The sequence below is a fragment of the Aotus nancymaae genome, unplaced genomic scaffold, assembly GCF_030222135.1.
Source record: "Aotus nancymaae isolate 86718 unplaced genomic scaffold, 86718_ANA_hifiasm-v0.15.2.pri h1tg000044l, whole genome shotgun sequence".
Taxonomy (NCBI): Eukaryota; Metazoa; Chordata; class Mammalia; order Primates; family Aotidae; genus Aotus; species Aotus nancymaae.
The window spans coordinates 1354854-1381185 of record NW_026988458.1 but is presented as its reverse complement, the minus strand read 5'-3'; the positions used below and the strand labels follow the sequence as shown (position 1 = coordinate 1381185).

Genomic DNA, 26332 nt, shown 5'->3' with positions numbered 1-26332 from the left:
GTAACGTCAGCACCAGTCACTCTGTTCTCTCTCGAAAGACCTCGGAGGGACACGGTGAATAAAAGGTCGTCTTAGTCCAGGTCTGCTGCTTGTGTGTGAGTATCTGGAACCGGGCCCTTGACAAGAATTTCAGGTCTTACAGTTGAGGGGCCGCAGCTGCTGGGAGCTTGCTGGTGGGTCCCGAGGCGGTGGGGGGCCTTGCCTGGCAGGGACAGTGAGCCAGATCAGGGCTGCCTTCTGCTGCTTATAAAGCCACCAGGCCCCCGCCCACCCCCAGGACAGCCCATGGAGCCCTGACCCCATGGATGGATTAACCCACTCACGAGGGTGGGGCCGTCCTGACCCAGTCTTCACCGCCTCTCAATGCACCACGAGTTTCCAGGTGTCACAGGGATGAACATTCCATCCGCAGCAAATGTATATTTCAGAGTTGCTAAAAGAATCGATTTTAAAGGCTCTCAGCTCAGAAAAATAGTGAGTGGGTGAGGTGGCGGACCAGTTAATTGGCTTGATGTAATCATCCCACCCAGGATACCTGTAGCAGAACATCACTGTCCCGTGAGAGTAGATACAGTCATGATCTGTCAGGTCAACGCAGAAACTTTTTTTTAAAAAAGACGAACAGAGAAAAAGGAAGAGCTCTGGGACCCAGGCTCAGTCAGGAGCTTTTTCTCACAGAGAAGAGGAAGGAGGCTGGGGACCCCTGAGACCAGGTGCCTCGCCAGGCTCCATGGGAGGGGCCGTGGATCCCACAGGCCACGCCGACTTCCCGACAGACAAACCCGGAGCCAGGCCTTGCCGGTGAGGGGCGGGGCTGCTCGCTGAGGCTTCTCCAGCGCTGCTCCTCACTCCCCTTGATGCCTGGAGTGAGAGTATTTGCCTGATTTATTTCGTGCAGCTCAGAGCTCACGGCGCGGGAGGCAGAGCCCCTGCATTCGGGTGGCTGAGGGTTTGAGTTAAGGTTGGATTGAGAGGGAGGGAAGATGTGGCTGCTCCACACGTGGACGAAAACAGGCATGAGCCGCAGCAGCCCCGTGTCTTTTTCCTCTCAACTTCCAGTTTAGAAATACTTCCGACCTACAGAAAACTGGGGAGGGCCTCACAGTGAGCACCGACGTCTCTGTTCCTTAGCTGTGGTCGTTAACAAAGTGCCCATTTGTGTGTGTGTTTGTATACAGAAACACACAGACACCATAACACACACAGATACACATAGACACAGACATGTACACACATCACACAGACACACACATCACATACATAGACATGCACGTACACACATACAGAGACACACAATCACAGACACACACATAGACACAGACATGTACACATGACACAGATACACAGAGACATCACACAGACACACACGTCACATAAACACACACACAGACATGTACACATATCACGCAGACACACATATCACACACACCCAGAGACACACACAAACTGACACATCATGTAGACACACAGACACACACATATGTACAGATACATCACAAACACACACACAGCATACAGACACACATCACACAGACAGACATGCACAGACACAGACATGTGCACACGTCACACAGACACACATATGTACACGTACACGCACATCACATAAACACACACACACACATACACACAGAGACACACACACACCTGTTGCTGGTGAGAGCCGGCCCCGCCATCGTGTCTGTTCATCCCGGATTGCTGTCATGGGTGTCTCCCAAGAACAGCCTCCCCACGGCGTAACCACGGGAAAGTCAGCGTCGCAGCAACGCAGCCCTCTGATCAACCGCACACGGGGATCTCTCGACGTGCCCCATCACGTCCTGCCAAAACCCAGGCCCACTGAAGGGCGATGCCTGCGCCAGCTGTCTTCCCTTCTCGGCAGGCTCTAGTCCACCCAGTTGTTCGGTTTTGTTTTGCTTTCTGTCCTTTGTGAGACTGAGATTTGCGAAGGGTTGAAGCCAGTTGCTTTGTGCATATCCTTTCATCTGGGTAATCGGTGAGTCACGTGTGGTCTGTGTGTGTCTCTGTGTCTGTGTGATGTGTGTCTGTGTGTGTTTATGGACGTGTGTGTGTGTGTGTATATGCATATGTGATCCTCGGGATGGGGTGAAGGTCCCGTGGCTGAGGTGTCCACTGACCATTTCTGCCGGAACGGGTGGTGTGGCGGTGGTGGCCGCAGGGCTGGCTGTGTTTTCGAGGGGAGCGGTCGGCGCCTGGCGTCTGCATCCACACCTGCCTGGGAGCCGCCTCCGTTTCTTACTCCACCACCTCCCGCGTCCCTGCAGCTGTGTCTCCAGTGCTCTTCCCTCTACTCCGCCTCTGCAGGGTGAGGCTTTGCACTGACTGTGTACAGAAACACACACACATTACACACACACAGACATGCACAGATACACAAAGACACAGACATGGACACACATGTCACAGACATACAGGGGCACACATCACACAGACACGTCACGCAGACACAATCACACAGACACACACACAGACATTTACACACATCACACAGACACACATATCACACACACCCAGAGACATCCACGCCCCTTCAGGGTCCTGGTCCTTAGGGAGCTGGTTAACAGGGTGGCCAGAAAAACAACTGAATATTCCTCAGCTCTCGATGTGAGCTCTGAGTTCACATGGCTCCGAATCCGTGAGATGCAAGCTGCGCTGGGTAGAGCCATGGCAGAACTTTGCTGAGAAGCTGGTGGGGAGGTCCTGGGGGTTGGCTTGAGCTGTGGGGTGAGTGTGGGAGAGACAGCGAGTTCCTGCCCATCAGTCAGTCAGCAGACTGTCCCATTTTCATAGCAGTCCCCACCCAAATGTCATTCGAGTCCAGTCTCAGGATCCTGGGTGCACGCCTGTTCTCCAGGTCTGGTTCCTGTGAAACTCATGGAGATTATCGTACATTCTCGAGTGGGAGTGCAATTGATGTGTGCGTGCCGATTGTTTTCTCCCAGGCTTTCTAGAGGAACGTTTGCGAGCAGACCAGTCCCCAGACGGCCATGCTGTGGTTTAGGACTGGTTTTAGGAGACATGGCCTCACGCACATGGCAGCGGCCATCCTGAGCGCTCGCGTCCAAACATCTGCGGGAACCGTGTCCGTGCTCATTGCGTTCCTCACCCGGTCAGCGTCTCTGATTCAGCCTCTGAAGTTTCTTCATCTGTTAACACTGAGACACAAACTTTCAAATGCGTGTTTTTATATAAACTTGTGTTTGCTTTTTGGCTACTGTCGGACAAGTGTAACTGCTCTGAAATTAAATATGTAATGTCAAGCTGGATAGATGTGGCTTTGAGTGGACCGCAGGGAAGGTTTTTGAACTTGGGGAGGGTTTTTCAAACAGGGTTCCCCGAAGTACCCAGTTATGAGAGTTCCCAGCGTGTCCTGTTGGCTTTAGCTGTGCTGGTAAATATGCACAGTGATTCTGTTGTGAGTCACTAAGAATATTAACTCAGAAACCAGTGAACTTTTTCTACCTCCAGATTACAATGCTGTGGTCATCACACATATCTGTTACTAAATTCATCCAGGTCAGCCCAGAAAATGAGCAATATTGTTTTCATATTAGATAGAAACCTATTATAATGTTATGATTACTTTATTAAGCAATTTACAAAAAGACTTGACAGTCCCATCCCCACTTCTTCACCCAGTTGCCATTTATACTAACCCCTTCCCCAGCTTTTAATACAAATGGTTGACTCCAATTCAGAGAACATTTAATTTGCTGTCATGTATATTCAGAGTATGTGTCTGTGCACATGATTAGCACCTTCTCGCTCAGCGAGGATCTTGCAATTATTCTATTTAATATAATGATCCAACAGCTTAAAAAACAAAAAGACTAAAACTGAGCCAGGGAAGAGGGGTTGTGGCAGAGCTGGCAGAGCCTCTGGGGACCAGCCGGCCTGGCTGCAGAGGTGCGCTCCACTCCCAGAGGCTTCAGGGGCAAACTGAGCTGAACCTGCCGGAGATGCAGACACCTGCCCCTACACACCCGGCTTCATCTCCGCACTTCAGGCTCTCAGCCTGTCCGAAAAGATCCAGGTGATAAAAATTACAGCAAAATTTAGAAGAGCATGACTCATTGTGCCTCCAGAAAAAGACTGGTTTTCCTTAAGTAGCCGTGGCTGATTTCACAGCGGTGGCGAGGGATTTTCAGTCCTCTGGTCGCTGAGAGACAGAACCTGCCCTGAGGCGTCCCACCTTTCAGGGCCTTGCTTCTCCAAGAACTGCCCAGGTGTCCCGTCCACCAGGAGCACACTCCCCACGGATGCTGAGCTCATGACTCCCTGCTTGTAATTCAGCCTGTCTGTCGCGGCATCTCACCCACGCGTGCTCCTGCCACAGGTGAATGGCCGTGGCCTTAGTCTACGTCCGGTTGTCATGTGAGACACTGGGCAGAGAGGGCTCAGATGCAGGCCCCTCCAGAGCACTTCCCTGAGGCCCGTGGGTGGAGGGGATGGGTGTGGAGGGCAGCGAAGGCAGGAGGGTCCCCGGTAGCCATCAGCCTCCCCTCCCCCATCCACTCGGCAGAAGACACCCACAGAGCATCTGCCAAGTGTACTGGCCACTGAGGGCCGTGGTCCCTGCCCTCCCCATGCAATGCAAATGAGGCAGAGGTCTCCATGGGAGGGGCCCTGTGGGAAAGGCATGCAGTGTCCACCCAGCGACAGGACAGTGTCCGCCCGCCCTGGACGGAGAGGGCGGCCGCCCAGTGACCGAGCCCTTACTGTATGCATGTGGCCAGAAGCACGTCTCTGGTTTTAATTCCTGCAGGGCGGTCGGGTGAGCTGAAACGCCAGCTCGCGGTGGATGTTTGGGTGCTGAGGACTGAGGACAGGCTTGTCAAGGCCTTGCCACTAGGACCCCACAGCTGTGGAAAAGGCATTGTATGATCCTGGTTGGGGTCCCAGCCGCTTGTGTTGTAATCCCAGAACTGGGTTGGAACTTGGGGTGCGTGATCTAGAATTCCCGCCTGAGACCCTGTTGTCAGCAGCAGAGATGAGCCGGGGCGTTCCCTGCAGCCGGCGTGGCCAGAGCACCCAGCCTTGGCCCATGCCCCACGGGCCCCCTGACTTCAGACCCTCCGCCTGCTTCGCGACCTCAGGGCTGTCCTATGGCCCTCGCTAGGCCAGCCTGGACCTTCCAGTGTGGGCAACACCCAGGTGTGGCCTTCCAGGGGGCAACACCCAGCCAGGACATCTTGGCGAGTCCGTCACTCCTCGGTCCGTGCGCTGTATTCCTTTCCGCTTCGGGGCAACGCCACCCTTTCCGTATGTCACACTTTAGGTGCGTTTAACCTAGTTATCCAGAAATCAGACTCGGTTGCTCAGTTTCCTTTTCGGTGACAGGGTCTCTCTGGGTTTCAGCGTCTGGACAGAACTTGGCGTCGAGAGCAGCTTCGCTGCACATCTGTCACGGTGGCTTTTGAGCACGTCCTCTGTGCGGGCACCCACGCACGCCACGCACGCCTTGGTCGGTTTCACCTTGGAGAGGGTGTGCCGCGCTCCGCACTTTCCAGATGGAGAAGCCGAGACACAGAAGGGGAGTGACCTGCCCAAAGTCTCCCGCCTTGTAAGAGGCACAGCCGGCTTCCAAATAAATTCATACAGTTGTGTGCAAGGGCACCTGTGCACACCAGGGCACAAGATTATCTTTATTTTTGTAGTAACACACGTATGTGTCCATGTTGCTTTTTTTAAATTTGAAAAGTGTCTTTGTTTCCTGGAGCCATGGTAACAAAGTAACCAGAGACTGACCACTGGGCACAGAAGCACACTCCCCACTAGCCCCAGAGATGGGGTCTGAACTCAGGTGTGGCCGGGGCGGGCTAGTCCCGAGGCCGCGGGGAGCATCTGTCCACCCCAGGCCTCTCTCCAGCTTCTGTCCTGGCTGTCCCAGGGTCTCCCTGGGTGTGAAATCACCGCCCCGGCCTCCGCCAGCATCTTCTCTGGGTGTGCTCCACGAGACGAGGGGTCAGGGCCCACCCTAGTGACCTCGTTTTAGCTTGGTTACCTCTGTAAAGAGCCTCCAGCCAAGGTCACATTCTGAGGCACCGAGAGTTAGGCTTCAGCATCACCATTTGGGGGGGACACAGCTCGGCCCCTAACAACTGGCGTAAGCTTTTGACCTTCACGTTTGTAAGCAGCATAACGTTCTGCCAAGGCAGATGGCTTTTCTTCTTTTCTTTTAAAAACGGGTGATGCCCCTCACAGAGGCTGGCATCTCTACCGTGTTTATCTCAGCATAAACATGTCACGTTGAGGACGCCCGGCCTGCGAGCTGTGCCCCCCCGGTCAGCCCAGGGTGCAGGCATGGCACTCGGGGGTCCCATCCGCAGAGCGAGCTGCAGGCTCTTGTCTCCCGCCCTCTCTCGCAGGCGTCTTTCCCGGCAAACCTGCAGCTCGTCCTTGTTCTTCGCCCAACGGGATTTTTCCAAAGGACTCTCTCCGACATCGCTTTCAAATTCAATAGAGATGACTTTAAGATGAAGGTGCCGGTAAGTGTCCCTGCCTCCATCCTGAGGTAGCAGAATCGAGCTCACTGCCTTCCTGCCCCATCTGTGATCATCAGCATCCTCGAGGAGCCGACTTCAGGGCCATGCAGTCAGCTAAACCCCGCAGGAGCTGGCAGGAAGTTGCACTTCCTCAACACTGTCAGGAGAGACGCAATCCTTTCTTCTTCCACCCCCGCCCCCGGCCCCCAGCCCACCCACCTCAGATGGGCCACGGTGTGGGCCTCCCACCAGGACACCGGTCACATGACATTCGTGCCCCCAGGAAAGCTGCAGAACTCGGGACCCCGAGGGCTGAGAGTTCCCCCAGCCCACCTGCGAGGAATGCAGCCCAGACCCTGCCTGTGCCCTGGGGATGAGAGAAGGGCTGGGGAGGGGGCCGTAAGCATCCCTGGACCTGGGAGGGAGCCCCACTGCTGGCAGGGATGGGCTGGACCTGTCCTGGAGCAGCCAACAGGGTGACCCCTGCCCCATTGCCACCACCCTAGCCAGGCACAGGGCATCAGCTCCCAACACTGTCCACTGAGAAAGTACCTTCAGCCTTGATCCACTGTCCTTTAAAGAACAGAGGCCCCACAAAGCCCCTTAGAACCTGTGCAGCCCTATCACCAGCCCGAGCTGTGCCAGCTCCCCTGAGAGTCCCGGTCAACTGCTTTGGGGAGCTCATGTCTTCTCTGCCACAAAGAGAACAGGGACATACGGGCCAGCACAAGGAGTCCCCTACGACACCAGCCAGACCCTGCTGGAAATCAGGGAATCTGGGGTGCAGGTCACTAGCTGTGAAGCTACTCCCTGTGCCCTGGGAATCAGGTGGCACCAGCCCTCCCTCCCCACTCTGACTGCACTGCTACAGCCTCCACGCCACATGAGCAAGAGCTCTGTGCACGCCCCGCCACGGGGAAGCTCTCTGCACACCCCACCACAGGGAAGCTCTGTGCACGCCTCACCACGGGGAAGCTCTGTGCACACCCCACCACAGGGAAGCTCTGTGCACGCCTCACCACGGGGAAGCTCTCTGCACACCCCACCACAGGGAAGCTCTGTGCACGCCTCACCACGGGGAAGCTCTGTGCACGCCCCACCACGGGGAAGCTCTCTGCACACCCCACCACAGGGAAGCTCTGTGCACGCCCCGCCATGGGGAAGCTCTCTACACACCCCACCACAGGGAAACTCTGTGCACACCCCGCCACGGGGAAGTTCTCTGCACACCCCAGCTCTCTGCATACCCCACCACGGGGAAGCTCTGTGCACGCCCCGCCACGGGGAAACTCTGTGCACGCCCCACCACGGGGAAACTCTGTGCATGCCCCACCACGGGGAAGCTCTCTGCACACCCCACCACGGGGAAACTCTGTGCACGCCCCGCCACGGGGAAGCTCTCTGCACACCCCACCATGGGGAAACTCTGTGCACGCCCCGCCACAGGGAAGCTCTGTGCACACCCCGTGATTGGGAAGCTCTGCACGCCCCACCACGGGGAAGCTCTGTGCACGCCCCGCCACGGGGAAGCTCTGTGCACGCCCCGCCACGGGGAAGCTCTGTGCACGCCCCGCCACGGGGAAGCTCTGTGCACGCCCCGCCACGGGGAAGCTCTCTGCACGCCCCGCCACGGGGAAGCTCTCTGCACGCCCCGCCACGGGGAAGCTCTGTGCACACCCCGCCACGGGGAAGCTCAGTGCACGCCCCGCCACGGGGAAGCTCTGTGCACGCCCCGCCACTGGGAAGCTCTGTGCACGCCCCGCCACGGGGAAGCTCAGTGCACGCCCCGCCACGGGGAAGCTCTGTGCACACCCCGCCATCGGGAAGCTCTGTGCACGCCCCGCCACGGGGAAGCTCTGTGCATGCCCCACCACGGGGAAGCTCTGTGCACTCCCCGTTTTTGTAGCCTCCAAGAACGCTTTGTTTCTGAACAGTCTATTTTCTAGAGACGAGCAGTGACAAAACCGTGCAGAGCAGGGAGTCGTGGGCAGTGGGAGTTCGTGTCCTGACACCGGGCATGCGTGTGCAGCTCAGCACCGAGGACAGCGCCTCTTGTGGTGGCGTGTGCGTGTCATGGCCGTTGTGAGAGAGGATTCCACGGGCCCAGCCCTTCCCTCCTGTATGGAGGCACTGCACACTAGCCACGGGCTTCGTGACCACACACGTGTTACAGGGAGCAAGACCGACCTCACTGGTCATCGTGCCACAGGCTCCCCCACACAATGGCGCCACCGCGAGGCATCAAAGTGGGTTTCCCAAAAATCATCACCAGCATCTTTAAACGCACAGTCCCACTTAGATAATTCTTGACGTTACAGAGCGAAGCATGTGAAGGATGCAGTTGAAACATGCACACCCTGTGTTTCAGTGCTGTGTGCTGAACTCAGCCCTAGAAAGGAGACAGTAGGGGGAACAGTGGCCCCGGCACCCCTGCCACCGTGGCTGTGGCTGACTAGGGGGAACGATGGCCCCCGGACCACCTGCCACTGTGGCTGACTAGAGGAGAACAGTGGCCCCGGCACCCCTGCCACCGTGGCTGTGGCTGACTAGGGAGAACGATGGCCCCCAGACCACCTGCCACTGTGGCTGTCTGGCAAAATCACCCCCAGTTAAGAGTCCCCACTCTAGACTGATACACTATCTAATAATACATGACGGGGTGTCAAGTAACCCCTGAGTTAAATCTTGGGAGACCCGTTTTGTGGTCCTGCCTGACAGCTGCAAAGCCAAGCCTAGATTTTATCCAAACCCATGGATGGAGTGACCTCAAAAAAGGCAAGAGAAATGCAGAAAAATGAAGACAAGGCGCATGGAGAGAAGCGTGTGCACCTGACGCAACCACAGGTTTCCCGTGTAACCGTAGCCAGGAACCGTGGGCCACGCGCCCCAACTGGCCTCAGTGGTGTACTGATTCCAGCTGGTGTCTACAATGACCGTGGGGTGTTTTCGGGAGGAACAGGGACAAAAGTGATCACCTTTCCATCACAGCACTGTTCGAAGGTGTTTCCGGGGAGGTGTAAACGCCAATTGCGCATGTCATCGGCCGTCACAGGCCGCACTCCCGTTGGGTTCTCTGCGCCTCCAACGGCGCCATTTGCTCCTCAGCGTGGCATTTATGAACGAGGCAGCTGAGACACAGAGAGAGTCGGCAACTGGCCTGCGGGCGAGTGGGACCCACCCAGGTCCACGCAGGTCCGAAGCCCAGCGCTCCGTCCGCACAACCGCCCATAGGGTCCAGACGCCCCCGTCCCCACAGCCACCCACAGCGACCAGGTGGCCGTGTCCCCTCTGTGCTGCTGGGTGCTCTGCTGATAGGGCAGCTCTTTTGGGAGCCAACAATAATCCCAAAGGCCACCGCCCATTCCCTTTCTCCTCCAGGTCATAATGCTGAGCTCCGTACCAGACCTACACGGTTACATTGATAAGTCGCAGCTGACCGAGGACCTGGGCGGGACCCTGGACTACTGCCACTCTCGGTGGCTGTGCCAGCGCACGGTGAGCCACGTTGGGGCTGGGGCTTGGCTGCAGCCAGCTCGAGTTCACCCACGAATTGCTCTCGCATTACAGCACGGCCTTTTCCAAAAACACATCCACATTAAGAGACGTTTTCTTCCCCAAGAATGAGGAGATGGTCTTAGTGGACCTTCATCATTGTAAAGAAGTAACATGAGCAATGAGTCAGGGAGTGGCTTTCTCTGGGCTTGGAGAAGACCAGAAAAACCCTTGCGCTGTGGTTTACAGCACTCACTGCTCTCAACAGGAAGAGGCGGCGCAGGCCAGGGTGACGCTAGGTGGCGGGCATATTTGTAGAGGGTGCCTGGCAGGGGGTGACCTAGGTGGGCATATTTGTAGAGGGTGCCTGGCAGGGGGTGACCTAGGTGGGCACATTTGTAGAGGGTGCCTGGCAGGGGGTGACCTAGGTGGCGGGCATATTTGTAGAGGGTGCCTGGCAGGGGGTGACCTAGGTGGGCACATTTGTAGAGGGTACGTGGCAGGGGGTGACTCTAGGTGGCGGGCACATTTGTAGAGGGTGCCTGGCAGGGGGTGACGCTAGGTGGCGGGCACATTTGTAGAGGGTACATGGCAGGGGGTGACTCTAGGTGGCAGGCACATTTGTAGAGGGTGCCTGGCAGGGGGTGACTCTAGGTGGCGGGCACATTTGTAGAGGGTGCCTGGCAGGGGGTGACTCTAGGTGGCAGGCACATTTGTAGAGGGTGCCTGGTATGTTTCTGAAGAGGCCCAGGAGGGTGGCACGCTGCGGGAGGGCGTTCGCCATCGTGGCATCGGCCGGACTCTCCTGATGGGTCCGCGTGGGGCAGTTTCCGAGGTGTCTGCTTTCAAGACGGCAGGAGGTGGGTGCAATACGCAAGGCGTGTGACTGTGCTTTCTCTCTCGCCAAGGCCATCGAAAGTTTTGCCCTCATGGTGAAGCAGACGGCTCAGATGCTGCAGTCCTTCGGGACCGAGCTGGCAGAAACAGAGCTGCCCAATGACGTGCAGTCGACAAGCTCAGTGCTGTGTGCACACACGGAGAAGAAGGACAAGGCGAAGGTAGGCGGGGGCTCTGGGCGGAAGCTGCGGGGTTCTTCCGTGCCGGGGTTGGAATCCGCAGCCTGTAAGACCGAGAAGTCAGCAGGCTTGCGATGCCTTTTGATGGCGATGAGCTGGGCAGCCTCTCGGACGAGAAGGGAATGTGTTCCTTTTTGAAAGGAACCCTGTCGAATGCCAGCTGCAGTTACCACGCACAGGCTGGTGCTGGGTCAGCCGTTGGCCCTAGGTGGCCGTGGTATCAGGAGGGGGACCAGGGCGGCTTTCCGTCTGTGCAGGAGCCCCCAGATAGACGTCTCTGTGGCTTCTGAGTGTGACAGAGACAGGACGTCTGTCCCCGTTTCTTCTGCCGAGCAGGCAGTGAAGTCGTGGTTAGATTCGTGTGCACAGGGCACTGCAGTGCTCACGCGTCCACAGCGCTTGCTGGGACGGACGTATTGTGAGGAGTGTGTGCGCCCTGCTCTGTTCTGCACCCCCGCCGCCACCCGCATGCTGCTGGCTTTGAAGCAGCAGTGACCCAGGCCCATGACCTGCGGGTGCATCCCCAGGACGGCGCCTCCGTGCTCAGTGGCCGCTCCTCCCTGAGAACAGTGTGAGGACCAGGAGCAGGCCCTGTGAGAAAGCCTGGCTTCTGGTGACTCTTCCACCATAACCCTCTGCCCCGAGTGACCTGTAGCAGCAGCTCCGCCCGGGGCACACAGGAGTGAGGGAGTCCCCCACATCGGCCTCCCTGCACGACCCCACAGAAGACACTGGGAAGACTTGGGAGGGTGACCCCCTCCTCAGTCCCCACCCCTCAAGAGCAAGGCCCCACGAGGCCTCGCCTCCGGCCTGCGCCGCTTGCCTGTCTGGGGCCGGGTGCGAGGCTGTGTTCCCTCCGCAGGAGGACTTGCGGCTGGCACTGAAAGAGGGGCACAGCATCCTGGAGAGCCTGAGGGAGCCGCAGGCCGAGGGCTTGGAGCCCAGTGTGAACCAGGACCAGCTCGACAACCAGGCCACCGTGCAGAGGTGAGGCTCGGCACCTTCCTGCCCTCGCCCTGCCCCAGTCCGGAGCAGGAGCCTCTCAGGCACACGGCCTCTGCGAAAGAAAGAGCCGCAGATGGCAGGCGGCCCTGCAGGCAGCCCCACGCCCCACCCAGGCCAGCACGGTGTGGACCCAGCATTCCTGCTGAAATGCTTTCTCCTGAACGCCACAGAAAGCCGCTGTTGTAGGGAGGACGATTTCCTAGAGCAAACGCCCTTCCACAGGCATGAAGGAGGCGTTAGGGCAGGAAGAGGCGAAGGAGCACTTTAGACACGGGGGCTTCCGCAATCGCAGCTGAGGTTCGCAGACGGAGGAAGCCTGGGGGTCTCCTCGCTGCAGCTCATGTTCCTTGCTTTCATGGTAAAGGTGTGATTCACATATTTCTCCTTTGGGCTTCCAGCTTTATAGAGCACAGGGTAGGGCACTTGTGTGGTTGGCATGGTGCCCTGGGACATCCAGAACTCCCAGAGCCTCCCCCGGCCCATCCCCCCAGGACTCCCGGATCCTCATCTCATCCCATCCCCCCAGGACTCCCTAAGCCTCATCCCATCCCATCCCCCAGAACTCCCCAAGCTCCCTCTCCCCTATACACACTAGAACTCCCCGACCCCCCTCCCCATCCCATCCCCCCAGAACTGCCTGAGCCTCATCTCATCCCATCCCCCCAGGACTCCCTGAGCCTCATCCCATCCCATCCCCCCAGGACTCCCCAAGCTCCCTCTCCCCCTGACTCCCCAGAAATCCCTGAGCCTTATCTCATCCCATCCCCCAAAACCTCCCCAAGCCCCCATCCCATCCCCCCAAACTCCCAAAGCCCCCATTCCACCCTCTCCAGAACTCCCTGACCCCCAATTCCATCCCCTCCAGAACTCCCCAAGCTTCCCCTTCCCCATCCCATCCCCTGCCAACTCCCTGAGCCTCCCCTCCCCCGTCCCATCCCCACCAGAACTCCCCAAGCTTCCCCTCCTCCATCCTATTCCCCCTCAGGATTCCCCAAGCCCCCTCCCCCATCCAGTCCTCCCCAGAACTACCCAAGCCTTCCCTGTCCTGTCCTCAAAGGTGGGTGTTATCAGCCCCACCTCCTGGCTGAAGAACAGGCCCCACACAGCTGGACAGAGGCTTGTCTGGCAGGGCTGTGCTGGGCACACCCTGGCCTGGACTGAGCTGGTCCTTTTGACTGTCAGCTGCCTTTGACTCCCACGCAGCAGGACCCACACTGAGCTGCTTTCTGTGCCAGGGACATGGCAGAGGCCCCAGGGACACAAGGCATACCCTTGAGGGGCTCCTCATAGATGGGGTGCTGTGACCCACCAGGCAGAGGTTGCAGCCCAGCCCATGAGGGTGGGCCAGCCCTGGTATGTGCTGGGCACCTTGTCAGCTTCCCAGAGACTCAGTTTCCCCATCTGTAAAGTGAAGCTGATTCGCGCACACGCCTGGAGGTGGGCGTGGGGCTGACTGGGTGATGCGGGTTGGTGACCCCAGCTTCCCCCTGACATTTAGGGACAGCTCACTACCCTGGACCACAGCTGTAACTGATCACCCCAAACCTTGGCCTTTTAAAAATGAACAAACTCAGGCCGAGTGCGGCGGCTCACACCTGTCATCCCAGCACTTTTGGAGGCCAAGGCGGGCAGATCGCTTGGGTTCACAAGTTCGAGACTAGCCTGGGCCACATGGTGAAATCCTGTCTCTATAAAAAGTACAAAAATCAGTCAGCCATGGTGGTGCACAGCTGGAGTCCCAGCTACTCGAGAAGCAGAGGTTGCAGTAAGCCAAGATTGCACCACTGCACTCCAGCCCAGGTGATAGAGCCAGACCCTGTCTCAAAACATAAAGAAAACTTTTTTACATTTTTTTAAAAATTAAAATGAACACAGTCAGTGGCTCAGCCCAGCTGCAGAGACGTAAAGGAAAGCCCACAGCCCATGGTGATGTCTGCGGGGCCTCCTCCCATCCTGATGGTCCTGGGTGCCTGCGCCTGGGTTCCGGGTTTGGGTGCAGGGGTAAGCGGAGGCCAGATCTCAGGAAGGCCGGCCTGGGTTGGAGGTGAGCCCTGGGGTCACTCGAACTCCCAGTATGCTCCACATTGTGTGGGGCTCCCCGGGCCACGCAGACTGTTGACTCCTCCTCTTTCCCAGGCTCCTGGCCCAGCTGAATGAAACTGAGGCTGCGTTCGATGAGTTCTGGGCAAAGCATCAGCAGAAACTGGAGCAGTGCCTGCAGCTCCGGCACTTCGAACAGGGCTTCCGGGAGGTGAGTGGCCCTGGCGGAGCTGGCAGTCACCCTGATGCCCATGGGGCCTCCTGTGCCCATGCCCGGGTCCCAGTGCCAGGAGCTGAGCCGAGCTACTCGGCTGACTTTAGCTTAATGCGGAAAAATCTCCACTCACCACGTGGAGCCTGTGAGATTATGTTGGGCTGAGCCTTGAAATGCACAACTGATGACTGGCCATTGTATAGATAGGTGATTGAGGGGCCGGGCGCGGTGGCTCACACCTATAATCCCAGCATTTTGGGAGGCCGAGGCAGGCGGATCACGAGGTCAAGAGATCGAGACCATCCTGGCCAACTTGGTGAAACCCCGTCTCTACTAAAAATACAAAAACTTCCTGGGCGTGGTGGCATGCACCTGTAATCCCAGCTACTTGGGAGGCTGAGACAGGAGAATTGCTTGAATCTGGGAGGTGGAGGTTGCAGTGAGCTGAGATCGTGCCATTGCACTCCAGCCTGGGTGACCCAGCAAGAGTCCATCTCACAAAAAAAAAAAAAAGAAAAGAAAGAAAGGTGATTGGACATCAGCTCACTGGGATGCACTTACACCTGCATTATTCGTAAATTACCAGGAAGCCCTGGTAATTATCACTCTCCCTCCATAGTCATTCGCAGGCTCTTTTATTCAGCATGCATGTATGATGTGCCTGCTGTGTGCCAGACTGTGGGATGGCATCACAGCCGTGAGGTGCTGTCGACACAGCCCGTGCAGCCAGACCCAGACGTCTCCCTCCTACGGCCCGTCAGGGACCCACCCATGTCCTTCCCAGCCCACCCCTCCTCAGCCCCCGGCAACCACTCATCTGTTCCCATGGCTGTACTTTGGCCATTTTGTGATACAAACGAATCACACAGAATGTCCCTCCCGGGACTGGCTTTGCTTGCTCAGAACAGCTCTCTGCAGACCCCCAGGTGCTGGTGGCTCATTGATTGTGTTCCCGGTGTGGACAGACCACAGTTCCTTTTCATTCACCTGTTGAAGGGTATCTGGGTTGTTTCCAGGTTTGAGTTACAAACACCCACGTACTGATGTTGGTATAAATGTAAGTTTTCATTTCTCTGATTTAAATGCCCAGAATGTAATTGCAGGGTTAAATAGTAGTTGCATGTTTAGTTTTTTAAAGGAAGTGCCGACCTGTTTTCAGAATGGCTGTAACATTTAACATTCCCACAAGCGGCTTCCCATTTTCCACAGCATGTGGCACCGTAGCGATTCTTTATGCTCACATCCTGACGCGTGTGCAGTGAAATCCCACGGTGGTTTTCCGTTTCATTTCCCCGGTGCTGGTGGTGCCGGACACCTTTCCATGTGCTTATTTGCCATTCACATATCCTCTTTGGTAAAATGTCCTGTTTCTGTTGTCCCCCGCCTTTTTTTTTTTTTTTTTTTTTGAGACAGAGTCTCGCTCTGTCGCCAGGCGCCAGGCTGGAGGCTGAAGTGCAGTGGCACGATCTCGCTCACTGCAACCTCTGCCTCCCAGGTTCAAGCAATTCTCCTGCCTCAGCCTCCCGAGTAGCTGGGAGTACAGGCGTGCGCCACCATGATCAGCTAATTTTTCTATTTTTCAGTAGATACGGGGTTTTTGCCATGTTGACCAGGATGGTCTCTATCTCGACCTCACGGTCCGCCCACCTCGGCCTCCCAAAGTGCTGGGATTGTAGATGTGAGCCACCGCGCCCAGCCCTGTGGCCCCTTTTCTAACTGGATTGTTTGGTTTTGTTTTCATTTTACTGTTACACCTTGAGAATTCCTTATATACTGCAGATACTAGTTCTTTGTCAGACTTCCAAATATTTTCTCCTGGTCTGTAACTCGTCTTTTCATCCTCTTAAAGGATGAAGCATTTAATTTTGATGAACTCCAGTTTGTCAATTTCTCCTTTTAAGGATTATACTTTTGGTTCTAGATCCTAAGTCTATTCCCCTAAACTTTTTGCCTCCAGATTTCATAGTTTTACATTGAAGTCTGTGATCTATTTTGAGCTAATTTTTGTGTAAGGTATGAGAATTAGACCGTGATTTATGTTTTACCTCTGCATGTCCAATTGCTGTAGCACCGTTTGTCGGAAAGGGTCTTTCTTCTACTGGGTTTCTCCTCCACCATTGTCGAAGCTCTGGGCACATTTGTGTGGGTCTGTTCTGGAGGTCCTCTATTCAGTTCATTCATCTACATACCTGTTCCTATGTCAGTACCACGAGGTCTTAATACCGTAACTATATAATACCTTGAAATCAAGCATACTCATTCTTCCCTCTTTGTTCTTTTTCAAAATCAAGTTAGCTTCTAGTTTTTTGGCCTCTTCATGCCAATTTTACATCTGTCTTGTCTACATGTATAGAAGCAAATTTGCTGGAGTTTTCATAGGAGTTGTGTTAAACCTATATTTTGGGAAGAATCAATGCCTTTACTGTGTTGAGTCTTCTAGTCAACAAACATGGTATTGTCAACATTTCTTTCTGTTTCTTTCATCAGTGTTGGACAGTTCTCAGCACACAAGCTCAGTACATGTTTTGTTTGACTTACATTTAAGAATACATTTTAAGAAGTCTTCACAGTATTATATTTTTAATATTGGTGTTTATGTATTCATTGCTGCATATAGAAATACAACTGATTTTTGTATATTTATCTTGTCTCCTGTGACCTTGCTGAACACACATATTCTACACAGTGTTTTGTAAATTCCTTGAAATTTTCCATATAGACAATCATGTCATTTTAAAATAAGGACAGTTTGATTTCTTCCTTTTTGAAGATATGCCTTTTATTTTACCCCCACACCCTCAACATGCTGCCTCACTGCATATTACACCAGCCAGAGCTTTCACCGTTCGATGAGAGTGGCAAGACTGGACATCTCTGCCTTGTCCCCAGTCTTAGGGGGAAAGAGTATAGTTTTTCACTATCAAGTGTAATGTCAGTTGTACGATCTTTGTAGATGCTCAATAAAATGATCTGGGCCGAGAGATTTCTTTGGGAGACTTTTAAAATTATGCAATCAGTGTCCTTAATACTTACACAACTATTGAAATTATCAATTTCACATTGAGACCTAGTAGTGTGTTTTCAGGGCAGTGTGGAGGTTTGTTATCTATTTCACAGTGAGATGTGGTAGTGCCTTTTCAGAGCAGTGTGGAGGGTTGTTATCTATTTCACAGTGACATGTGGTAGTGCGTTTTCAGGGCAGTGTGGAGGGTTTTTATCTATTTCACAGTGAGATGTGGTAGTGTGTTTTCAGGGCAGTGTGGGGGGTTGTTATCTATTTCACAGTGACATGTGGTAGTGCGTTTTCAGGGCAGTGTGGAGGGTTTTTATCTATTTCACAGTGAGATGTGGTAGTGCGTTTTCAGGGCAGTGTGGGGGGTTGTTATCTATTTCACAGTGAGATGTGGTAGTGCGTTTTCAGGGCAGTGTGGGGGGTTGTTATCTATTTCACAGTGAGATGTGGTAGTGCGTTTTCCGGGCAGTGTGGGGGGTTGTTATCTATTTCACAGTGAGATGTGGTAGTGCGTTTTCAGGGCAGTGTGGGGGGTTGTTATCTATTTCACAGTGACATGTGGTAGTGCGTTTTCAGGGCAGTGTGGGGGGTTGTTATCTATTTCACACAGTGAGATGTGGTAGTGTGTTTTCAGGGCAGTGTGGGGGGTTGTTATCTATTTCACAGTGAGATGTGGTAGTGCGTTTTCAGGGCAGTGTGGGGGGTTGTTATCTATTTCACAGTGAGATGTGGTAGTGCGTTTTCAGGGCAGTGTGGGGGGTTGTTATCTATTTCACAATGAGATGTGGTAGTGCGTTTTCAGGGCAGTGTGGGGGGTTGTTATCTATTTCACAGTGAGATGTGGTAGTGCGTTTTCAGGGCAGTGTGGGGGGTTGTTATCTATTTCACAGTGAGATGTGGTAGTGCGTTTTCAGGGCAGTGTGGGGGGTTGTTATCTATTTCACAGTGAGATGTGGTAGTGCGTTTTCAGGGCAGTGTGGGGGGTTGTTATCTATTTCACAGTGAGATGTGGTAGTGCGTTTTCAGGGCAGTGTGGGGGGTTGTTATCTATTTCACAGTGAGATGTGGTAGTGCGTTTTCGGGGCAGTGTGAGGGGTTGTTATCTATTTCACAGTGAGATGTGGTAGTGCGTTTTCAGGGCAGTGTGGGGGGTTGTTATCTATTTCACAGTGAGATGTGGTAGTGCGTTTTCAGGGCAGTGTGGGGGGTTGTTATCTATTTCACACAGTGAGATGTGGTAGTGTGTTTTCAGGGCAGTGTGGGGGGTTGTTATCTATTTCACAGTGAGATGTGGTAGTGCGTTTTCAGGGCAGTGTGGGGGGTTGTTATCTATTTCACAGTGAGATGTGGTAGTGCGTTTTCAGGGCAGTGTGAGGGGTTGTTATCTATTTCACAGTGAGATGTGGTAGTGCGTTTTCAGGGCAGTGTGGGGGGTTGTTATCTATTTCACAGTGAGATGTGGTAGTGCGTTTTCAGAGCAGTGTGGAGGGTTGTTATCTATCTCACAGTGAGATGTGGTAGTGCGTTTTCAGAGCAGTGTGGAGGGTTGTTATCTATCTCACAGTGAGATGTGGTAGTGCGTTTTCAGGGCAGTGTGGGGGGTTGTTATCTATTTCACAGTGAGATGTGGTAGTGCTTTTTCAGGGCAGTGTGGGGGGTTGTTATGTATTTCACAATGAGAAGTGGTAGTGCGTTTTCGGGGCAGTGTGGTGGGTTGTTATCTATTTCACAGTGACATGTGGTAGTGCGTTTTCAGGGCAGTGTGGGGGGTTGTTATCTATTTCACAGTGAGATGTGGTAGTGCGTTTTCAGGGCAGTGTGGGGGGTTGTTATCTATTTCACAGTGAGATGTGGTAGTGCGTTTTCAGGGCAGTGTGGGGGGTTGTTATCTATTTCACAGTGAGATGTGGTAGTGCGTTTTCAGGGCAGTGTGGGGGGTTGTTATCTATTTCACAGTGAGATGTGGTAGTGTGTTTTCAGGGCAGTGTGGGGGGTTGTTATCTATTTCACAGTGAGATGTGGTAGTGCGTTTTCAGGGCAGTGTGGGGGGTTGTTATCTATTTCACAGTGAGATGTGGTAGTGCTTTTTCAGGGCAGTGTGGGGGGTTGTTATGTATTTCACAATGAGAAGTGGTAGTGCGTTTTCAGGGCAGTGTGGTGGGTTGTTATCTATTTCACACAGTGAGATGTGGTAGTGCGTTTTCAGGGCAGTGTGGGGGGTTGTTATCTATTTCACAGTGAGATGTGGTAGTGCGTTTTCAGGGCAGTGTGGGGGGTTGTTATCTATTTCACAGTGAGATGTGGTAGTGCGTTTTCAGGGCAGTGTGGGGGGTTGTTATCTATTTCACAGTGAGATGTGGTAGTGCGTTTTCAGGGCAGTGTGGGGGGTTGTTATCTATTTCACAGTGAGATGTGGTAGTGCGTTTTCAGGGCAGTGTGGGGGGTTGTTATCTATTTCACAGTGAGATGTGGTAGTGCGTTTTCAGGGCAGTGTGGGGGGTTGTTATCTATTTCACAGTGACATGTGGTAGTGTGTTTTCAGGGCAGTGTGGGGGGTTGTTATCTATTTCACAGTGAGATGTGGTAGTGCTTTTTCAGGGCAGTGTGGGGGGTTGTTATGTATTTCACAATGAGATGTGGTAGTGCGTTTTCAGGGCAGTGTGGGGGGTTGTTATCTATTTCACAGTGAGATGTGGTAGTGCGTTTTCAGGGCAGTGTGGGGGGTTGTTATCTATTTCACAGTGAGATGTGGTAGTGCGTTTTCAGGGCAGTGTGGGGGGTTGTTATCTATTTCACAGTGAGATGTGGTAGTGCGTTTTCAGGGCAGTGTGGGGGGTTGTTATCTATTTCACAGTGAGATGTGGTAGTGCGTTTTCAGGGCAGTGTGGGGGGTTGTTATCTATTTCACAGTGAGATGTGGTAGTGCGTTTTCGGGGCAGTGTGGGGGGTTGTTATCTATTTCACAATGAGAAGTGGTAGTGCGTTTTCAGGGCAGTGTGGGGGGTTGTTATCTATTTCACAGTGACATGTGGTAGTGTGTTTTCAGGGCAGTGTGGGGGGTTGTTATCTATTTCACAATGAGAAGTGGTAGTGCGTTTTCAGGGCAGTGTGGGGGGTTGTTATCTATTTCACAGTGAGATGTGGTAGTGTGTTTTCAGGGCAGTGTGGGGGGTTGTTATCTATTTCACAGTGAGATGTGGTAGTGCTTTTTCAGGGCAGTGTGGGGGGTTGTTATGTATTTCACAATGAGATGTGGTAGTGCGTTTTCAGGGCAGTGTGGGGGGTTGTTATCTATTTCACAGTGAGATGTGGTAGTGCGTTTTCAGGGCAGTGTGGGGGGTTGTTATCTATTTCACAGTGAGATGTGGTAGTGCGTTTTCAGGGCAGTGTGGGGGGTTGTTATCTATTTCACAGTGAGATGTGGTAGTGCGTTTTCAGGGCAGTGTGGGGGGTTGTTATCTATTTCACAGTGAGATGTGGTAGTGCGTTTTCAGGGCAGTGTGGGGGGTTGTTATCTATTTCACAGTGAGATGTGGTAGTGCGTTTTCAGGGCAGTGTGGGGGGTTGTTATCTATTTCACAGTGACATGTGGTAGTGTGTTTTCAGGGCAGTGTGGGGGGTTGTTATCTATTTCACAGTGAGATGTGGTAGTGCTTTTTCAGGGCAGTGTGGGGGGTTGTTATGTATTTCACAATGAGATGTGGTAGTGCGTTTTCAGGGCAGTGTGGGGGGTTGTTATCTATTTCACAGTGAGATGTGGTAGTGCGTTTTCAGGGCAGTGTGGGGGGTTGTTATCTATTTCACAGTGAGATGTGGTAGTGCGTTTTCAGGGCAGTGTGGGGGGTTGTTATCTATTTCACAGTGAGATGTGGTAGTGCGTTTTCAGGGCAGTGTGGGGGGTTGTTATCTATTTCACAGTGAGATGTGGTAGTGCGTTTTCAGGGCAGTGTGGGGGGTTGTTATCTATTTCACAGTGAGATGTGGTAGTGCGTTTTCAGGGCAGTGTGGGGGGTTGTTATCTATTTCACAGTGACATGTGGTAGTGTGTTTTCAGGGCAGTGTGGGGGGTTGTTATCTATTTCACAGTGAGATGTGGTAGTGCTTTTTCAGGGCAGTGTGGGGGGTTGTTATGTATTTCACAATGAGATGTGGTAGTGCGTTTTCAGGGCAGTGTGGGGGGTTGTTATCTATTTCACAGTGAGATGTGGTAGTGCGTTTTCAGGGCAGTGTGGGGGGTTGTTATCTATTTCACAGTGAGATGTGGTAGTGCGTTTTCAGGGCAGTGTGGGGGGTTGTTATCTATTTCACAGTGAGATGTGGTAGTGCGTTTTCAGGGCAGTGTGGGGGGTTGTTATCTATTTCACAGTGAGATGTGGTAGTGCGTTTTCAGGGCAGTGTGGGGGGTTGTTATCTATTTCACAGTGAGATGTGGTAGTGCGTTTTCAGGGCAGTGTGGGGGGTTGTTATCTATTTCACAGTGAGATGTGGTAGTGCGTTTTCAGGGCAGTGTGGGGGGTTGTTATCTATTTCACAGTGAGATGTGGTAGTGCGTTTTCAGGGCAGTGTGGGGGGTTGTTATCTATTTCACAGTGAGATGTGGTAGTGCGTTTTCAGGGCAGTGTGGGGGGTTGTTATCTATTTCACAGTGAGATGTGGTAGTGCGTTTTCAGGGCAGTGTGGGGGGTTGTTATCTATTTCACAGTGAGATGTGGTAGTGCGTTTTCAGGGCAGTGTGGGGGGTTGTTATGTATTTCACAGTGAGATGTGGTAGTGCGTTTTCAGGGCAGTGTGGGGGGTTGTTATCTATTTCACAGTGAGATGTGGTAGTGCGTTTTCAGGGCAGTGTGGGGGGTTGTTATCTATTTCACAGTGAGATGTGGTAGTGCGTTTTCAGGGCAGTGTGGGGGGTTGTTATCTATTTCACAGTGAGATGTGGTAGTGCGTTTTCAGGGCAGTGTGGGGGGTTGTTATCTATTTCACAGTGAGATGTGGTAGTGCGTTTTCAGGGCAGTGTGGGGGGTTGTTATCTATTTCACAGTGAGATGTGGTAGTGCGTTTTCAGGGCAGTGTGGGGGGTTGTTATCTATTTCACAGTGAGATGTGGTAGTGCGTTTTCAGGGCAGTGTGGGGGGTTGTTATCTATTTCACAGTGAGATGTGGTAGTGCGTTTTCAGGGCAGTGTGGGGGGTTGTTATCTATTTCACAGTGAGATGTGGTAGTGCGTTTTCAGGGCAGTGTGGGGGGTTGTTATCTATTTCACAGTGAGATGTGGTAGTGCGTTTTCAGGGCAGTGTGGGGGGTTGTTATCTATTTCACAGTGAGATGTGGTAGTGCGTTTTCAGGGCAGTGTGGGGGGTTGTTATCTATTTCACAGTGAGATGTGGTAGTGCGTTTTCAGGGCAGTGTGGGGGGTTGTTATCTATTTCACAGTGAGATGTGGTAGTGCGTTTTCAGGGCAGTGTGGGGGGTTGTTATCTATTTCACAGTGAGATGTGGTAGTGTGTTTTCAGGGCAGTGTGGGGGGTTGTTATCTATTTCACAGTGAGATGTGGTAGTGCGTTTTCAGGGCAGTGTGGGGGGTTGTTATCTATTTCACAGTGAGATGTGGTAGTGCGTTTTCAGGGCAGTGTGGGGGGTTGTTATGTATTTCACAATGAGATGTGGTAGTGCGTTTTCAGGGCAGTGTGGGGGGTTGTTATCTATTTCACAGTGAGATGTGGTAGTGCGTTTTCAGGGCAGTGTGGGGGGTTGTTATCTATTTCACAGTGAGATGTGGTAGTGCGTTTTCAGGGCAGTGTGGGGGGTTGTTATCTATTTCACAGTGAGATGTGGTAGTGCGTTTTCAGGGCAGTGTGGGGGGTTGTTATCTATTTCACAGTGAGATGTGGTAGTGCGTTTTCAGGGCAGTGTGGGGGGTTGTTATCTATTTCACAGTGAGATGTGGTAGTGCGTTTTCAGGGCAGTGTGGGGGGTTGTTATCTATTTCACAGTGAGATGTGGTAGTGCGTTTTCAGGGCAGTGTGGGGGGTTGTTATCTATTTCACAGTGACATGTGGTAGTGTGTTTTCAGGGCAGTGTGGGGGGTTGTTATCTATTTCACAGTGAGATGTGGTAGTGCTTTTTCAGGGCAGTGTGGGGGGTTGTTATGTATTTCACAGTGAGATGTGGTAGTGCGTTTTCAGGGCAGTGTGGGGGGTTGTTATCTATTTCACAGTGAGATGTGGTAGTGCGTTTTCAGGGCAGTGTGGGGGGTTGTTATCTATTTCACAGTGAGATGTGGTAGTGCGTTTTCAGGGCAGTGTGGGGGGTTGTTATCTATTTCACAGTGAGATGTGGTAGTGCGTTTTCAGGGCAGTGTGGGGGGTTGTTATCTATTTCACAGTGAGATGTGGTAGTGCGTTTTCAGGGCAGTGTGGGGGGTTGTTATCTATTTCACAGTGAGATGTGGTAGTGCGTTTTCAGGGCAGTGTGGGGGGTTGTTATCTATTTCACAGTGAGATGTGGTAGTGTGTTTTCAGGGCAGTGTGGGGGGTTGTTATCTATTTCACAGTGAGATGTGGTAGTGCGTTTTCAGGGCAGTGTGGGGGGTTGTTATGTATTTCACAATGAGATGTGGTAGTGCGTTTTCAGGGCAGTGTGGGGGGTTGTTATCTATTTCACAGTGAGATGTGGTAGTGCGTTTTCAGGGCAGTGTGGGGGGTTGTTATCTATTTCACAGTGAGATGTGGTAGTGCGTTTTCAGGGCAGTGTGGGGGGTTGTTATCTATTTCACAGTGAGATGTGGTAGTGCGTTTTCAGGGCAGTGTGGGGGGTTGTTATCTATTTCACAGTGAGATGTGGTAGTGCGTTTTCAGGGCAGTGTGGGGGGTTGTTATCTATTTCACAGTCAGATGTGGTAGTGCGTTTTCAGGGCAGTGTGGGGGGTTGTTATCTATTTCACAGTCACATGTGGTAGTGTGTTTTCAGGGCAGTGTGGGGGGTTGTTATCTATTTCACAGTGAGATGTGGTAGTGCTTTTTCAGGGCAGTGTGGGGGGTTGTTATGTATTTCACAATGAGATGTGGTAGTGCGTTTTCAGGGCAGTGTGGGGGGTTGTTATCTATTTCACAGTGAGATGTGGTAGTGCGTTTTCAGGGCAGTGTGGGGGGTTGTTATCTATTTCACAGTGAGATGTGGTAGTGCGTTTTCAGGGCAGTGTGGGGGGTTGTTATCTATTTCACAGTGAGATGTGGTAGTGCGTTTTCAGGGCAGTGTGGGGGGTTGTTATCTATTTCACAGTGAGATGTGGTAGTGCGTTTTCAGGGCAGTGTGGGGGGTTGTTATCTATTTCACAGTGAGATGTGGTAGTGCGTTTTCAGGGCAGTGTGGGGGGTTGTTATCTATTTCACAGTGAGATGTGGTAGTGCGTTTTCGGGGCAGTGTGGGGGGTTGTTATCTATTTCACAATGAGAAGTGGTAGTGCGTTTTCAGGGCAGTGTGGGGGGTTGTTATCTATTTCACAGTGACATGTGGTAGTGTGTTTTCAGGGCAGTGTGGGGGGTTGTTATCTATTTCACAATGAGAAGTGGTAGTGCGTTTTCAGGGCAGTGTGGGGGGTTGTTATCTATTTCACAGTGAGATGTGGTAGTGTGTTTTCAGGGCAGTGTGGGGGGTTGTTATCTATTTCACAGTGAGATGTGGTAGTGCTTTTTCAGGGCAGTGTGGGGGGTTGTTATGTATTTCACAATGAGATGTGGTAGTGCGTTTTCAGGGCAGTGTGGGGGGTTGTTATCTATTTCACAGTGAGATGTGGTAGTGCGTTTTCAGGGCAGTGTGGGGGGTTGTTATCTATTTCACAGTGAGATGTGGTAGTGCGTTTTCAGGGCAGTGTGGGGGGTTGTTATCTATTTCACAGTGAGATGTGGTAGTGCGTTTTCAGGGCAGTGTGGGGGGTTGTTATCTATTTCACAGTGAGATGTGGTAGTGCGTTTTCAGGGCAGTGTGGGGGGTTGTTATCTATTTCACAGTGAGATGTGGTAGTGCGTTTTCAGGGCAGTGTGGGGAGTTGTTATGTATTTCACAATGAGATGTGGTAGTGCGTTTTCGGGGCAGTGTGAGGGGTTGTTATCTATTTCACAGTGAGATGTGGTAGTGCGTTTTCAGGGCAGTGTGGGGGGTTGTTATCTATTTCACAGTGAGATGTGGTAGTGCATTTTCAGGGCAGTGTGGGGGGTTGTTATGTATTTCACAGTGAGATGTGGTAGTGCGTTTTCAGGGCAGTGTGGGGGGTTGTTATCTATTTCACAGTGAGATGTGGTAGTGCGTTTTCAGGGCAGTGTGGGGGGTTGTTATCTATTTCACAGTGACATGTGGTAGTACGTTTTCAGGGCAGTGTGGTGGGTTGTTATCTATTTCACAGTGAGATGTGGTAGTGCGTTTTCAGGGCAGTGTGGGGGGTTGTTATCTATTTCACAGTGAGATGTGGTAGTGCGTTTTCAGGGCAGTGTGGGGGGTTGTTATCTATTTCACAGTGAGATGTGGTAGTGCGTTTTCAGGGCAGTGTGGGGGGTTGTTATCTATTTCACAGTGAGATGTGGTAGTGCGTTTTCAGGGCAGTGTGGGGGGTTGTTATCTATTTCACAGTGAGATGTGGTAGTGCGTTTTCAGGGCAGTGTGGGGGGTTGTTATCTATTTCACAGTGAGATGTGGTAGTGCGTTTTCAGGGCAGTGTGGGGGGTTGTTATCTATTTCACAGTGAGATGTGGTAGTGCGTTTTCAGGGCAGTGTGGAGGGTTGTTATCTATTTCACAGTGAGATGTGGTAGTGCGTTTTCAGGGCAGTGTGGGGGGTTGTTATCTATTTCACAGTGAGATGTGGTAGTGCGTTTTCAGGGCAGTGTGGGGGGTTGTTATCTATTTCACAGTGAGATGTGGTAGTGCGTTTTCAGGGCAGTGTGGGGGGTTGTTATCTATTTCACAGTGAGATGTGGTAGTGCGTTTTCAGGGCA

At 52.8% G+C, this 26332-nt stretch overlaps 1 protein-coding gene across 9 annotated transcripts in view; it reads left to right on the top strand.

The window, feature by feature from the left end:
- MCF2L (MCF.2 cell line derived transforming sequence like) overlaps window positions 1–26332 on the top strand; it is a 255816-nt gene that overhangs the window by 172003 nt on the left and 57481 nt on the right. For all 9 annotated transcript variants that reach the window (XM_064361844.1, XM_064361846.1, XM_064361848.1 and 6 more), the window contains 5 exons: window positions 6390–6509; window positions 9885–10001; window positions 10907–11056; window positions 11937–12061; window positions 14216–14330. In XM_064361844.1, the coding sequence (XP_064217914.1) occupies window positions 6390–6509; window positions 9885–10001; window positions 10907–11056; window positions 11937–12061; window positions 14216–14330 (627 nt within the window). The remainder of the gene's footprint in view (window positions 1–6389; window positions 6510–9884; window positions 10002–10906; window positions 11057–11936; window positions 12062–14215; window positions 14331–26332) is intronic.